General features: G+C 36.9%; 1 protein-coding gene across 3 annotated transcripts in view; it reads left to right on the forward strand.

The window, feature by feature from the left end:
- The window catches only part of LOC140671419 (growth factor receptor-bound protein 14), a 273,947-nt gene that overhangs the window by 158,703 nt on the left and 97,493 nt on the right, over positions 1–17,751 (forward strand). For all 3 annotated transcript variants that reach the window (XM_072902695.1, XM_072902696.1, XM_072902697.1), the window contains one exon: positions 943–972. In XM_072902695.1, the coding sequence (XP_072758796.1) occupies positions 943–972 (30 nt within the window). The remainder of the gene's footprint in view (positions 1–942; positions 973–17,751) is intronic.

The raw sequence follows: 17,751 nt of genomic DNA on the forward strand, positions 1-17,751 counted from the left end.
AATTATTATTAAAAGTCGCGTATAAATTTCTTTTGAAGTATAAAATAGTATAATTATATTTTTTTGGTCATAAATCAGAACGTGATATTACAAGTTTATTATATATTTATGAAAAAAATGTTAATATATTTATAAAACAATTATTAAAAGTCGGGATAAATTTTTTAAATACTTTTTTTTTTTTTTTTTTTTTTTTTATTTAGAATGAATATTTGTCTCTTAACGTGAAAATTTATTATACATTTTTTAATTGTATATATAATTGTGTATGATGAATGATGATTAGTTTATAGTTTACTATAATTTGTTAAATTAATTTTATACGATTTAAAACGGAATAAAATATCGGAATATTTTTTTTCGGGAACGGGAATTCCATATACGGATTTATTTGAAGTATCCAAATAACACAACTTTTACTCGAGTGTTTGCAGTAATAGTACACGGCGTGGTTTAGTGTATTCGAGAGAGAGCGCATACGTATACACGGCGAGAGAAAGTACGGGACGCGAGAGGAGCGAGAAAAACGGAGGGGGCACGACGCTTTCCAATAATTTCTGCGCTTTGTTGTAAATTCCCCCTCCCCCCCCCCCCCCGTTAATTCGTGGTATTTTCTCGCTGTATTTTATGAGCGGCTACCGGCTTTGCCTCGCAAATTGTTTCCAGGAATTCTCCGTACGCTGTTAAATTACTGTACTTTCACATAATACGTATGGCGGATTTGAGCTCGGCGCGGCGAGAGCCGCGTCGCGCTGCTCCGAACTTTAGTTTTCTCGTTGGAATTTTGCCTTGCGCTCATTTCCCGGGAGAATTTTATTTTTTAAATTAATTTCTTCCACTTACGCGCGCTCGACAATTTTTAATTCCTCGTCGCCCTGACGTAGGTCAGCGGTCGTAAGTGAGGAACGATATACTTACTAGAATATCCCCTTTCTGTTTCAGACCATCGCGACGCTACCGAAACGACCTCTGGTGAGTGTGCAAAATTATTTTACATTATACATTATTTTTTAATAATATATAATAGTTTGATTGGTGTATCAAAATGAGAGAGATTCTAATCATGTAACACTGAATGCAAGATATATATTACAGAGTAGGCCATTTTAATCTACGCACTGTAATATCTGAAAATCCATAAATTTAAGATAAAAATGTCTCAGACAAAAGTTGTATGGTTTCGAGGGGGACGTAAGATGGTACCATTGGTTTGACCTTGGATAGTCGGTTGAAGGTCAAGTAAAGGTCATCTTTAATTTCTTAAATGGAACCTACTATTTTTCATTGCTTATTCTTGTAGCTTACCTCGAGAGCTTTCCAAAATGCTATAATAAAATATTTTATCGTGAAGTACTTTTTGAGTTATAAAGCTTTAAAGTTGCAGTATTTTGACATAAAATACAAGATGTCTCGTAAAATATTCATTTTTTTATTATTTTACCCTAATATTTTTATGCACAGAATAATAAGACGAATTAATTGGCGTAATTAAAACACATAATTATGTGTTTTCTTTACACCAATTGACTCGTTTCATTATTCTGTGCATAAAAGTATTAAGGTAAGATAATCGAGAAATGAATATTTTACGAGATATCTTGTATTTTATGTCAAAATATTTCAGTCAACTTTGAAGTCTTATAACTCGAAAAGTATTTAATGAAAAAATATTTTATTACAGTGTTTTGGAAAGCTCTCGAGGTAAGCTACAAGAATATGCAATAATATATAAGGTGTCCCATTTAAAAAATTAAACATGACGTTCATGTGACCTTCAAACGACTATCCAAGATTAAACCAATGGTATCATCTTACGTCCCCCTCGAAACCATACAACTTTTGTCTGAGGCATTTTTATCTTAAACTTATGGATTTTGAGATATTACAGTGCATAGATTAAAATGGCCTACCTTGTATACGATGTGTTTTTTAACAATGTATCTTTGAGGAACGTGCGCGGTTTAATGACTTGGCAAAGAACAAAATTAGTGTGTCGCGCGTTTCGTTTTGATTCGAGGTGAAAGAAACGTCAGGATAGAGATGTGGGTTCCCAAAAAAGTGGTCGTTTTTAAAAATTTACGACTTCGAAGCCGGCGTCGACGCGCGTAAAACGAACCGTTTCGGGCGTTATAGCGCCGTCGATCGATTTGCATATACTTGTTTTTAATTTCTCATAAAACTCGTCACCCTTGAGGAAATATCGTAAATAATCGGCGAATAAAAAAGCAATCCCGCGGCGAAAGAATATTTTGGCATCTCGAGCGATACGCGGAGAGAGAGAGAGAGAGAGAGTACTTACTCTGGCGCTTTTGATAGTCCATTAACGACTTTCTGTCGCATCTACATAGTATATTTATGGAGTACTTGTGGAATATGATTGTAAATCATGCTTCGCGATCACGCGTCATCCTTTGATAGCGTAAAATCACTCGCAACGACCGAGAGAAAGTATTTAAACGTTGGCATTATGAGTTATTGTCGGACAAACGAATGCTAACAAAAAGCCATATTGCGGCCGTGGCTGATTGAACGGGCATTTAACGAGCGAGTGTTTGCGTTTTACTATCGATGCGAAAACGGAGCGGATGATGAAAGAAAGGAAATACGGTTCGCGCGCGTACGATCTGCTTTAACTACCCGGAGAGATGAACAGAACGGGCGAGAGAAAGAGAACCGCCATTAGTTCCCAAGTTTCCCCAACAGCCTGTCAACCTGTTTTCGTCAGCGCGCTCCGTCTTATTCCGGAAAACATGCGCGACGATTGTCTCGTCCGTCGGATTTTCGTTGGCACGAAACTTTTAAAAGACTCGTCGTCGTATCACAGTACCCCAGATTGACACTGACAAAAATCGACGTCACGGTCGCCTCTTTGATTAAAACAAAAAAAAAAAAAAAAAGAGAAATTATTCCGTAAATTAAATATGAGAACATGTTTCTTATTTTTAGGCTTTGAATTTATCTTCCCAAAATTCTAATAATTTTTTTTTTTTTTTTAATTTTTCAAATAATTTCAAAAATTTTTTTATTAATATTGCCAATATATGTATTTTTTTATTAATATTGCCAATATAATCAAGATAGATTGTCTACTCTCTGGAAAAACATGGAATAGCTGGAATTTTCAGGGATTTTTTTTTATACCTGGAGAAATCAGAGAATTCCCATGGAATTTTATTGGGACTCAAGGAATTTAAAAATAAATTCTTTTTGATAATATTTCTACATGGTAAACATCAATAAATAAAAAGAACGTGTACTATATATATATATTTATTGTTATTTTTAATGATGAAATAATTAAAATACTGTACAAGTAAAAAATTTATCTTACGATAGCTATTCAGTGAACAATATTAGAAAATGCATACAATAAAAGATTTATTTTAGAAAGTTGCAACAAATTTTTTACAAGATTAGAGTAGACATGTTGCAAAGGTACATACATCGAAGAGGATAATTTCTTTATATATATATCTCTCCTATTTTATTATTACTTAAAGTCTTTTAAATCATTAAATGATAATTATCCGTCGCTATCTCATACATTATTCTTGCGTCTCGACACAAGTTTTAGTGAGAATTATTTACAATGATACGAAGGCGCTCTGAGACAATTTTCTGAATTTCTTAGTAACATACGGGGATTAAAATTATATTTGTTCGTGATATATATATATATATATATATATATGTTATTTCGAGACACAACGCGGCTTTTCATTACGTGAACGCGCAAGTTAATCCATTCCGTTGTGAGCATCAACCGTGCCATCTGTTGGCAACGTGTCTGGTGGCAACGGTATAAAGCCGGTGTTAATATTTGATTTGTCGGTTGCTGGGCGACGATGCGCATGCCCGACGTATCTCTTCGGCACTCTCTCTTCGCGTTCCTCCCTCTTAAATCTCGCCCACCCTTAGCCATCTCGCTCCTTCCCGCTTCCCCGAGGGAAAACTCGTATTTACGTATCTGTCGCCGCTCTCTTAATGGATAGGATTTATATCGGCGTTGCCGTTGAACTCTTGTGTCCTGTGTCTCGTGAATAAGAATCGATCGTGCAATTTGATTCAGGGGCCGACGAGTTCAACGATCTCTCGCACGGTAACTCTCGCGAAAGGGATATCACTTTATTTCGGATAAATTTGGCCGTTGTCGCTAACGCGTATCCGCCAGCGATCGATAAATTACGATAATTTTGATGCGGTCGCGAGTCGAGAGTGCGCGGGCTGACACATGGAAAATTGTCGGGAGGATCCAACTTTACGATGAACTCTTGCTATTCTCGTTCGTTCTGCCCTTCGTGGGGTGAACGCGGCGACGGCGGCGGCAACTCCCAAAGGGGTTAAATTCTTTTTCCGAGTCGAAACTTTTCTTTTTTTTTTTTTTTCTACATTTATAAAGCGAATATCGATTAACCTTTAGCCTGCGAAGCGACGTGGCGAATCCACCAATCGTGTTTTTTTTTTTTTTTTTTTTTTTAATATAGGAGATTTATTAATGCCTCTCTCTTTCTCTCTCTCTCTCTCTCCTCTTTTACGGGCAGAGAATAGAGTCTATAGACTGCGATCATGCATAACTTTGTTTTTACCTACTTGTCTGACATTTTTCCGTGTAAAATGCATCGCGATGCGCATGTTGTACCACGTCGATCACTAACATTGTACACTTTCTCATATGTTAATACTTAACGCGCCGTATGGATGTTGCCGGAGAAAAATATACGATCGTTACGATGTATGAAGTATATAAGCAGTTTGATGCGCGGATATGAACTCTTTGAAACTCTCTCATGTCTGTGTATATTTACTAGAAAGAAAAATTTGAATATTTCATGAGATGTTTTTATACGGATACCATTCATCAAGAATATTGAATAATTTACGCATTAGGCATCGTGATATAAAACTTTCTAGCACTTTTGCTTTTATTCAGACTGACAATTCGTCAGAGAAACATGAAAACATCTCTCTTTCTTTTCACTCGGAGGATGTTTGAATTGTTTAGATCTGCTGTAATGTTCGAATGTATCACTTCTCGCCCTCTTTCCTACAATCGAGAGTCAAACATTCTGCTTGCCAGCAAAAATGATTCCGACGATTATTCTGAAACGTTGTCCCTCTGAGAAACGACGTTGGAAAGCAGATGGTCGTGGAACGATTTCGTAACGCGAGGAGAAGAACCGAGTCTGAAAATAGACGACTTTGCGGGCACGCGCGTTTTCGCTTTGTACGAGGAAACGGGAGGCCTGTCAGCTGATTGGAGTAGCGCCAATTTTTGGTGAATGAACCGGCGGTCTCGTGCTACGGACTATACGCCCTCTTTATGGTAGTTTGCCCTCGCGCTTGGCTGCGAAAAATAAGATACTTTTTTTTTTTCCATCCATCCAAAACAGCTGCGGAACATATGATCAATTTGGAGACGTAAGACGTGTGTAACATCCTCACGGATTTGTAACCAAAATAAATGTTGTCGGAATTTTCTTTTTCTTTTTTTTTTTTTTTTTTTTTTTTTTACGACATGAATAATAATCGGAAAATTGTTGAAAGCGATAATAGCTCTTATGAGGTAAGGAAATGTTTGCGTGTCAAAATTTATAACGATGTCAGTATTCCCTCGATCGATTCTAACATCAAGCCCTTCAGCGAGTTGACTCGTCCTACCGACTTAAAGGATTAACGCGTATGACTACCCTGAAAGGCGAGCCTATTACCGCGACAAGCGGCTTTGATATGCTAATAAAGAACCAGTAACGCGATCTCGATGTCAGGATATTGTCGCCCGATAAAGATGTTGGGAGACGCGCAGGACCGAAAGAACAATCGCGCGTGTGACACGTGTGTAAAAGCCGACAACAGGCTTATGCTCCGGGCCACGATTCCCCTGGGAAGATAATGAAATTTCGCATGTGCGAGAATCGAAAATCATCTTCTTTGTACGTCGGGAGCCCGAGGTAGCTTATAACGGAACACCCGGGAGGATCGTTGCGATAGAATCTCACGGGTCAAGTTGACACTGGATGCTGCGTACGTTGCAACGGACATGGATGCAAATCGCAAAGTGCGGTCGATATAACAAAAACAGACACTTGTGCATGCGTAATATTTTACATATAACGCGGCTCTTCTAGAGACGAAAAAAGAAAAAAAAAAAAAACAATATTACATTTCGCGTTTGAATAGAAAAGAAAAATCAATTCACTAGATTTTTTTGTAAGACAATTTTTGCTGCAGAAAAAAGTCATATGAATCAAAGAATAATTGGAATGTCAAACACGTATTATCATGTACAGTCAACCGTATCTTCTGTTCATTGAATAAGGGGGAAATGCCGACATGATTTTCTTTATTATCTCCCTTCCGGCTTCGTATGTTCTCTCGCGTGGCCTTTCCTTTATTTATTTGCGAACCCGTTAGACTTAGCTACCCGAGAACACTATTACGCGCACGAGCGTCTCTTAGTCGACCGGCTGGCTGGCCGCAATGTTTCTTGGCACGTAGAGCGGGTCAGGGCTGGTAGTAGCGATACCACCGCGATAACCTTGCTCGATAAGCGTGGCAACTTGCATTTCCGTTAAGTCGCGCCGCGTCCTGCCGCGAATTGAGCTATTTACTAGCTAGTATAAAATGCACGAAGCTGAGGAATCACGACATAAAAGAATTTCATCATTCAGTGCTGATGAAGTCATCGTGAAATTTTTTTGTAGTACAAGTCGGACATTTTTTAATTCATCTGATTAAATGACAAGAGGGTAAATACTGCCTTTATGTAAATTATTATAGTTTATCAGGGTGTCTACTCCTTGAAAAATCAAGGAATTCTTACGGAGTTTTATTGGGATTCTGGGAATTTTTGAAAAAATTCTCTCTTTGATAATTTTGTGCTTATATTGTAAACAGCAGGCCAAATAAAGTTATATACTTTTAAAATATATTATAAATATATAGATATCTATTTTTATTTATATACTTATGTCTCATAAAATATTGTATATATGTATATATATTCTTTATTATAATTTTTAGCGATAAAAAAATGAAAACTACTCATCTTACAATAGTTGTTTAGTTTTTTAGTACATTTACAAATCTAACCCTTGAAACTTAAAAGGCTCTGTATTTTTCCTTTGTAAGAGTTAAAAACATTAGACGCTTGCAATAAACAAAATTGATTACAGGAAGTTGCATCAAAAATTTTTTAAATATTTTCTTTACCTGGAATGTTAAACAAAATTAACTGCAAGGTCAGGGAATTTTTTTTATAAGATTTGAATGGACATCCTGTTGATAATTTTATCATTTATGGTTGACGTGATCATATTTATTAAATTTGAATAAAACTCATTATATTCAATTACGTTAGGTAAAAGTGCTATTAATAGAAGAACAGGTATTAAAAAATGTTGAGAAGGAGTTTAGATTCCAATTGTCATTTTTCCATCGCGAGTTACGGAACACGCGGGTAACTTCCGATTTGTTCGTGGCAATTTTTGAGCTTCCCCAGAAAATCGAATTCGATCATCGAGCGTGCGCGTACTGTGGAGAGTGATGCGGAGATTAGTCCGCATATCGAGGAGGAGATGAAGCGGAGGGTGAGCGGTTTCCGACTCCGGGGATAGAATCGGCGGGATCATTTCCTTGAATTTAGAAAACTGTGAAAATCCACCCTCCGGATTCGTGGCGCACGCGCGCGAGCGAGCGAGCGAGCGGGTCAGCTTACGATGCGATGGGCAAATTGGATTTTGTGAAGTGCGCGAAGGGCGAGACAGAAATCGAATTGTGCTGGGGATAAAAGTGTGTGTGGGGGGGGGGGGGGAGGGCAACGGAAACCGTTTCCGTTTTGGAATACTCCCGCAGGATCGCGAGAGTCGAGATTCATCGCGTTTAGCCTCCTTCGGCTCGATCGAGCAACACTTGCAGATTGAAACGTCGAGCAATGCAATAGATGATTAGTGGAACAGTGAGATTTTTGGAACAAGAAATTGCATCTCTTATCCCTTGTGTTTGTGTCAATATTCTATTTTCAATTCTTGCTTGTTCCTTGAATTATATGAACGCTAATTGCTTAAATTATTTCATTATATATTAATAATTGTTATAAAAGTAGGAATTTATATATATATATATATTAAAATAGAATAAATGAAGAATGTCAATAAGATCACGAGAGATTATAAAATGTCATTACTGGATAATTGCTTTTTTTCTGATGGCGTAAAATTATTTTTTCAATTACATAAAATATAATTCGAATAAGAATTAGAAATATGAACAGAAAAAATAGGAATGTATAAAAATAATTAAATTTTTGTTGATACATTGGCACTTTATTCGCGCGCGAATAAATTCATGAATCTCAATTAATTAGTTTATTTTAACATTATATTGATTAATACACTTTATTTCTAATCGCGTATATGCGTGCCCTTAGATTTCTTTATCTAACCTTTTTGTCCGCGCTCTTAAGGTTACACCTAGTCATAACGGAGGAAAAATAGTGTTTTTAATGAATTTTTTTTTTCTTAAGCAATGAATTTTTTTTGCAATTTATTTTTTATTTTATAATACAATATTTGGACTTAATTTTAGTGTATTTACATTTTAAAAAATTTCAAAATATTTTGAATTATGCCGCTCTCCCGATGGGTTTTTTTTTTTTTTTTTTTTTTTTTTTTTTTTTTTTTGCGGTGACCACTGTAGTTTGGAATTGGCTCATCAGAAATGAAATTTTTTTGCGGTTATTAATTGAAAAATATACATTTTAGAGGCTGGACGAAAGGTTTTAAGAAACGAAAAGTTATTTTTTTTTTTTTTTTTTTAAAAATGACGGCTGTCTGAAAAAAAAGTTTGATTTTTATATTAAAAAAGGATTGTTTTTTTTTGATAAAAAAAATAAAAAAACAATATAAAAAAAACTCTTCGTCCAATCTCTGCATAAGTATATAAGAAATAAGTTCACAAAATTTTAAGAGAATCGATTCAGTAGTTTTTGCATAATCGTGGTCACCGATTTGAAAAATGATTATTATTTATTTTTTTAAACTTACATAGAATCATCTATTCCAGCAGCAGACCAACGTAAAATTTTAAACACACATTTTCGAGACATTGTACTTTATGAAAATGAAAAAAAAAAAAAAAAGAAATGCGATTTTTTGAATTTTTTAACTAGGTGTAACCCCTTAAGGAATTCACTATAAATTATCAACACGCGCTTCTCTTGTTGCGTATTTTTTGTACAACAAAAGAAAAGGAGAGAGAACGCAAAGTATCCCAAGTACTGGTAATTAGCAAGGCAAGAGTTCTGAAAATTTTAATCAAGCCGAGTGGTCGTCTCTTCTCGTCGCTCCTTCCGGGCCTTCGTATTTGCCACGTTTGTTCGTCGTCGGCACATATTACTCTTAATTTTGCAGAAGTCTGTTCTCCCCAGGCTTCGTTTCCTCCTCCCCTAAGGACGAAGGATAATATTTGTTCCGAAATTTCCGGACGAGGACTTGCTAGGTCGAAGGCAGCGTTGGTTATGTATTGCACGACAAAGAATGTTTGCTTTTCCTGGCAGGCTCAGGTTCACGTCATTTTCTCTCTTTCTCTCTCTTCCTTGATCTTTTAAAGTTTAAAGGGCCAACAGAGAGAGGAAGAGGTGCTGCGCTACAGGGCCCTTTAAATCTCGGTGAAATTTCTGTAAAATGCCCGGAGCGTCCGGTTTATACTCAACGGATCTCGAGAGAATTTTGAGTATTATTTCTTAGTTATTATAGAGTGGCATAGTGAGATTTCTGAAACAAGAAATTGTGTCTCTTATTTCTCTTGTCAATATTTTATTCAATTCTCATTTGTTCCTTCAATCATTCGAACGCAAATCGATTAAATTATGTAAATTATTTTATCATAAGTTAATAATTATTTATAAAATTCTAGAAATTTATACATGTATGTATATATTTAAGAGATTAAAAGGGAATAAAAGATGAATAAAGAATGAAAGGAGAATATAAGAGCACGAGATTATTAAGAAAACAATAAGCTTAAAAACAATTCATCCTTATAAAATTTACTTTGTAAAACTTACATTATCATAATAATAGATTATTAACTTATAGTCTTCAAATATTTTGAAATTAAACTCCAGTCTCTTAGTAATCTCAAATTATCTTACCTTTCTTTCTTGTATATTCCAAGATAGATTGTTTTTTAAAGTCTAATAGCCAATGACGACTTTTTCTTGCTAATAATTAAAATAATTTTATTCTAATTGAATTGCAATTTAATTTAATTTTCCGGCATAAAATGTATAATTATTGAAAGTTACGAGGGAGTTTTATTCGAAACTTTTTGAAATATTCAAACATCTGTTGTCCATTGTATACATTTTTACATTTATTTAGCTTTGTTTTAACATTAATAATTGTTAAAAAATAATGATAAATTTTTATATCGTACGTAATATTAATAATAATTAATATACACATACATTACGCCTTTGTGTTACATTTCTCTTTATATTAAACGTATACGCGTTAAGGGTGGGGGGGGGGCGCACAATACATATATTCACGTAATTACACGCTATTACATATGCAAGATTGATGACGCGCTCTGACGTAACGCTGAAGTAACCGATTGAACCAAAACTGAAGTTAACTCGGCTCCTTTTCGGGGCAAGCCGGCTTAATCGCCTCCGGGCGTTTCGGCGCGCGAGATATTTCTGTATTTACTGACGTACCCTGCAGGCTACGATTAAAGGGAAGGAAGCCTTCCGTAGAATTCAACCGCGCGGAATAACGAAGCGGCGCGCGGGCGTTGCAGATCGATCGATCGGCGCGAACCGGCGCGCACGTCCGTGTCCGATCTCCCTCTCCCTCTCCCTCTCTCTCTCTCTCTCTCTCTCTCTCTCGCTCTCGCTCTCTTGCCATCGGCGTTGTCGGGTTGCGAGCGAACGCCGGGGGACCGCACTGTACCAGGAATTCGACGGATAATCGATATCGGCTCGATTCCCGACCGTCTCGCCGGTATGGAATAACGACGTCTTGTTAATATGCCGGCGGAACGAGCGTGAAAGAGGCCATTCGTGTCGATTCGACAGGATGAGGAGGTACCTTGCAAGGACGTACGCTTCTTGTTTTTCGCTTTTTCTTTTGCTCTCTTCTTCCCTTTCGCCTTTCTTCCCCATTTTCGTCGATGATATTTTCTGTTTCATCTCTTAAAACATGGTGTCGTTATAATGGTTCGTTTTAATGGTTAAAAAAATTTCCCTCCTTTTTGTTATGTCAAAAGGGATTTTTTTCTATATATTAAAGCTATATTAATAATATACCCGTAATCCTCCCAGCAGTATTGTTGTTGGTTTTTTTCATAGGACTAATGAATATATGTATGGTAAATTTTGAAATTGGAGTAAAATTACTTGAGTAATATTTTATTACATCTATTTCGTTTATTAAATATTATTAATTAATTTTAAAAGAAAGATTTTATTAATTTGATTATTATATAACATTTTGACATATGTCATGACTTATGTCAAAATGTTATATCAACCAATAATATTAATAAACAAAATTCACGTAATAAAATGAATTTTGCGAAATTATCGTTCGTGGTGACATTTCTCGACTGACATAAATAACGGAGAGCCTGGGTCAAAGGAACACCCCTGATTCGTCAAGTTGGCGTATCGAGATTGCCGATGCGCCACTTCTCCGCGATTTTCACCGCACTGAGGATTTTCCTGAGGACTCACGAGAACACACCTCCTTCTCTCTCTTTCTCTCTCTCCCCCTCGAATCTCTCTTACGAGCTCCGTTCGTCCGGGGGTTGATACTCGAAAGCAACCATTTATCACTTATACAGCACGGATGGTATCGTCGACGCAGCGATTCCGGGATAATTTATCGCGTGTTTTTGCAACGACGCGGCGCGGCGTCTCGCCGCTTCCGCGCGCACGAAATGAATTCCTCGCGAACGCGAACGCCGCCGCCGTCTTCGGCGGCATCTTAAGTATCCCGAATTCTCCGCTGCTGGTGCCGTCCGAATTTCCCTCCTTACCCCCTTCCGCCGCATGTCTCTTTTTCGCGCGAGACGCCACCGAGACTGAGGTGTTTGCCGCTCGCGATGTCCGCGGCGAGAATTCGAGGCATTATTCCGTTCCGCTGGACGTTTCCGCGAACGAGAAGCTGACGGAAAGTCTCGCCTTGCAATTTCGAGATTAGCGAGGCGAAAAATGTCGGCCTTCGTTTCCGCTCTTCTTTTTTTTTTTTTTTTTTTTTTTTTTGCACGTCACTATTTTATATAGTAGAGGCTATTGTCGTCGTTTTTTATCCCTATCGTTGCGGTCATACTTTTACTCGCTTCGTTCTCTCGCGGATCCCCGAGGCAAATCCACCTACCTATCTACCTACTTACTCGGGATGAGGTTGGACTTGACGGTGTACAATATGCTTTTCCTTTGTACGAATAGTCTCGTCTGGTGAATCGCGCTTTCAAAAGAAGTATCAAGGGAGAGCGAGAGACTTGCTAGAATTCTGATAATGCACTTCGCCGATGCTTGACATTTTCTCCTCCGTTCCTTTTCTTTTACGGCTCTTGGGCACGCGGGATTTTTTTTTTTTTTTTTTTTTTTTTTTTCTAACCAGACCCGAGAGGACGACGAACTTGTTGCAAGAGAAATTGCGTCCTCGAGAGATCGAATTATTTTTGCTAACAAAGAGAATCTTTCTCTTCGTTGAAATAAAAAAAAATTTTATTTTTTTTTTTTTTTCATCACGCAAAGATTCCCGAGAAATTTTTATACACGTTTAATAAAATAATAACGACAAGCAAATTAATAATATAACAAATAAGCAAATATCGTATAGTGAAAATGGCGATCAATCTCTTTGGATCAAGCGTGAAATATCTGTGAGAAATGTGCCGCATATATAAAATATTTCACGTTCCATGCATTTTCTCTTAGCATACACACTTTACCGAGATCTTTCTTAAATAAATATCGGTGTCCTTCGGCTGATTCAACTTGCATCCACGCGGGATGGAAATAGGTCGCGATAGCGTACGTACGTACGTAATGGGCGAATGGGGTTTGGGGGGGGGAGGGGGGAGGGGGGGGAAGAAGAGGTGTCTGCTGCTTTGCATACCGAATCTCTCTCGCGACGTCCACGTTGTTACGTGAGTAACGACTTTTCGTCGACTGTGGGAACGCAAGATAGCAGCGGGTGCGACGAAGACGGAGACGAAGACGGAGCTGGGGAACCAGCGACGGCGACGGCGACGGCGACGGCGGCGTTGGCGCCGGGCGGGTAAGAAGATAACTTCGTTTCCTAGCCGGGAACCGAATCGACCGGAATAATTAATAATTAACGCCAGGGCGTGACCGCCCCCGTCCCCCGCCCCCTCGCCCCTTATTCCAGTTCGCGGCGGCGGATGTCGACCTCGTCGCCATCATCTCGCCGCGGAAACTCTTAAAGTATCGCTCGGGTATAATATATAGAGCCGCCGAATTTCACCTTTTCCAAGATATCCCAGCATGGCTTTATTGTCTCTGCGTGGTGCGGAAGGAAAAAAAGAATTTTTTTCATCACGAAAATTTATAATTTCTCTATATTTGATGAGGAATTTTTTCTTTCACCGGCATAAAATTATTGGAACTATTGAAAAGTCGGCGAGCAAACATCATCGGGAGATAACTTTGGCGGATTTTATGGTTTCTATCTGTACGATTTTTTTATTTAATATTTCCATTAAAAGTTTTTATCTCTTGTTTGACTTGCGGACCTTGTTACTTTATCAAGTTTGCATTTCACCTGATAAATTAAGTAAACTGATAAATTTTGAATTAAACTTGCGAAAAGTTGACGAGACCCAGCGTGATGGTTGAGTGTTTAAAAGAAAAGTTGTTGAAAGAGCTCGAGATTATTAAGAATAGTCAACGTACGCGACGTATACGCGTAATATAACGAACATTGAAGCACGCGTTCTTTCACGAGTGAGCGGAAATATACATACGTATATACAGAATATAGCGTATATTTGTTCGCGAGTCACAGATTACGTAAGATCGCGGAAACTCTTCTGCCGCGGTTTTTTTTCCAACGCGCTTTTTTCTGCGTTAAAATTCCGCGAAGAACATCAAAGGGCACCGAGTGAATTGACGTCGACCGGGGATATAATGGTCGTGAAAAACGTGTGCGTTCGCGTTCAAAAGAATTCCGCAGTGGGCGAGGTGTGTCAGCCCGATCGAATTTCGGTTACCGTCTCTCTCTTTGCCAGACACGAGGATGAAAAGCTTTATCCTGCCGCCACCGTCGCTCAGGAGATGACCGTCGTCGCGGCTTTTGACGTTCCGCAGAAATAGATAAGCTTTAAAGGAATGACGGAGAAATCGGTGGCGTGTGCGGATATTAAATCATTTCGCGAATCCCACGTAGATATCGTACGAGATCGGAGATGAATGGTGATTTTTTTTTTTTTTTTTTTTTTTTTTTGGATAACCCTTCAATAATATCTAAAAGTAGAAATAAACTGACAATGAGTGGATATTTTACAGAAAATCAACTTATCGCGATTAAAGAGAATATCCTTGAAAAAAGTATGGAAAATCTAAAATTTTTAGCCTTTTTTTTACCTGGAGAAATCAGAGGGGTTTCTTATGGAATTTTATTGGGATTCGGGAAATTTATAAAGATTCTTTTTTAATATTTTTATATTGTAAGCATTAATAAATTACAATAAAAAGAATACTGTACTGTACACTGTGTACATATGTACTGTTTTTTTATTGTAATTTTTAGTGAAAAAAATTAAAATGCTAATGAAAAATGTTTACAAAAGCTGTTTAATTTTTTCTTCGAAATCAATAAGAAGCAAAATAGAAAATGTATTTAATAAATAATTTATTTTAAAAAGTTACAAAAAAAAATATAAGTATTCCCTTTAATTTAATTTGAACAGAAATACCGGAAAGAGAGCAGCGATTTTTTTACAAGATTTAAATAGTGACATTTTGTTAAAGTTTAATTTTTCTATAAATAAATGTGTATTAAATAAATTCATCGCTGCAACACAAAGTCTAAAAATTTTTTGCATAATTTATAGCAAGCAATGAAAAGTTTATATTTCGATAGTTGCTATCCGATCTAGATTCGCCTTCATCTGTGATTTCTCAATACCATGCAATCGGCATCAAAAGGCAATCTTATGTAACACTAATTTTTAAAGGAAGGCTCGCGCAAGATCATTACGTCGATAACCGCGCGGGATTTCAACCAATGCCGTAATGACGCGTCTGGAACTTTCCGCTTGGCCTTCTGGCATGATGCGAAATATGCATCGTCATTTTGTCAGAAGGATTATACATATATATCGCTCAAAAATGCCAAGTTAAACGAGGACAGGTGTTGTCAAAGAATATTTAGTCTCGAGTGTCACTTCGAGCGAGCCAAGTTGTTGCAAAAACTACCACGTTATATTTCAAAAACCTTACTATTTAGAACGGTCTAGAAACTGTCTAGAAAGTTTATAAATGATGCCAATTTCATCAATATTGTAAATATATATCATAGGACACACACAAGTAAAATTGTTTCTATGCTCTTTTTTTTTAATTTATATTTCTTGATATTAAATCTTTGATTAAACTTAAAATTTGAAAATGTAAAATAGCAGTCATTATAGATCACATTTATTAAGTCAAATTGATAATGTTGAATCACAAATAATGGGAAGATGAAGGAATATCGTACAAAATGAGGCTTCTTTTATATTATGGGAAGCATTTCTTTCGATAAAGACCATGGTTTCAACATCAGAAACGCATTTTCAAGACGGCTGTCGTTCGTATCGTCGTAATAGGACAAGTTGGTATCGCGCTGCAGAGAGCGAGCAGGCTGTAGATTCTCTCGAAATGACGGTCGTGTCGCGTCCATCGCGCGCGATCGCCGGGCAGAGGCCATCGGAGACCAATAAATCGCGCGCGGATATCGATCTTTATTACGGTAGAAAATAGAACGGCGAATGGGAGGTATATGCTCGTCGATGGTTTATTTCTCCTCGTTTATCGCATCGAATTTGTTCGTGACGCGCGCAAAAATTCGCGTCCGCGTCGTGCTCCGAACGATAGGGAATGCGCGATGCATTTGTTCGGTTCAATTTAGATCAGTTTGGTTTTTTACTTATCGCTGATTAATTAAAAAGTTTTCTTATGCGCATTTATTTTGCCATTTGATAAAACTGAAATCATTTATAGCGTGAAATCTTCTCGATGTAATTTATTATGTTGCTGAGTAAAACATGTTTTCTTTTGCATTTGAGAGACGTATGTGTTATCGGAGTATCTACTGAAAAAAAAAAAGGAATTCTCAGGGATTTATTTTATTAGAGAATTTAAATAAATTCTATTTGATAATGTTTTTATACCATTATGCATCAAATTACAATAAAAGAAATCTTACGAAAAATATTAGAAAATGCATAAAATAAAAAATTTATTTTGTAAACTATAATAAAAATTTTTTGCACTTAAGAGATGTATGTGTTATCAGACTACTTATCTACTGAAGAAAGGAATTCTTAGGGATTTTTCTGTTAGGATTTATTTTATCAGAGAATTAAAAAAAATTCTATTTGATAATGTTTTTATATCATTATGCATCAAATTACAATAAAAGAAATATGTACTGTATAGTTTTTTTATTGTAATTTTTCATGATAAAAAAATTAAAATTCTATGCAAATAAAAAATGTTTATCTTACGAAAGCTATTCGGTTTTTTCTTATTATTAGTGAAAAATATTAGAAAATGCATACAATAAAAAATTTATTTCGAAAACTGTACTAAAAATTTTTTTAAAATATTCTCTTTTTACCTGGAATTTTAAATAAAAATAACTGGAAAATATCAGGAAATTTTTTAACGAGATTTGAGTAGATATTCTGGTTATGCTTTTATACTTGGATTAGTGTACAACAAGTTTTAATTCGCAATAGAACGCTCGATTGAATTCGCTATTGAATGACTGAAATATTATACGATATAACAGACTTTTCGTTCAGGACTAAAGTGAATCGAAAGTTTATCATTGCGTCATTTAACTTGCGCTGAAATGGATCAACGAGAGCAGCTGAGATAACGCAGCGCAGCAAGCTCTCGGTTCAGAAAATTAATCGAAAGTTTATTATTGCATCGTCTTGTTTCAACCAAAGTGATTCAGTTGAGTAAGACAGTGCGCGTTGGATATAGTTAGTCTACCCAGTTCAGATCCGAGGTAAATCGAGCTCGGATGTAATTTAAAAGGCCATGCGATGCACGGCGACCGGTCGTAAGTGTCAGTCGTTTCGTATGTTACCGGGTCCTAATTTATGCCCTAATTAGATTAGCCCGTCGAGGAAACGTGTCGCTCGTAAAAGTGAGCGTGACCGAAGCGCGAAAAGTCGTGCAAGTGTTGGGCTCGTATCGAGCAAAGAGAAAAGACATTCAGGGCAGCAGCAGCAGCAGCAGCAGTAGTAGTTTGATATGGATTGGGACCAATATCATAACCACATCCGCCTCTTTCTATTCCGCGATCGTTTATTTTCACTCACGTAAGTAATGTCGTATAATTCCGTATTGAAACCGATCGACCTGTAAAACGATTTTCTTCCAATCATCGACAACATCTCGTGTTCCTCTTTCTTCGGCCTACTCTTCGCTTCTCTTCCGTCGGTTTTTCTATTTTTAAAAAATCGAAGCCAAGATGTCGACAATAATTTACTCGCATTAACGTC

Source organism: Anoplolepis gracilipes, chromosome 11 (genome assembly GCF_047496725.1).
Source record: "Anoplolepis gracilipes chromosome 11, ASM4749672v1, whole genome shotgun sequence".
Taxonomy (NCBI): Eukaryota; Metazoa; Arthropoda; class Insecta; order Hymenoptera; family Formicidae; genus Anoplolepis; species Anoplolepis gracilipes.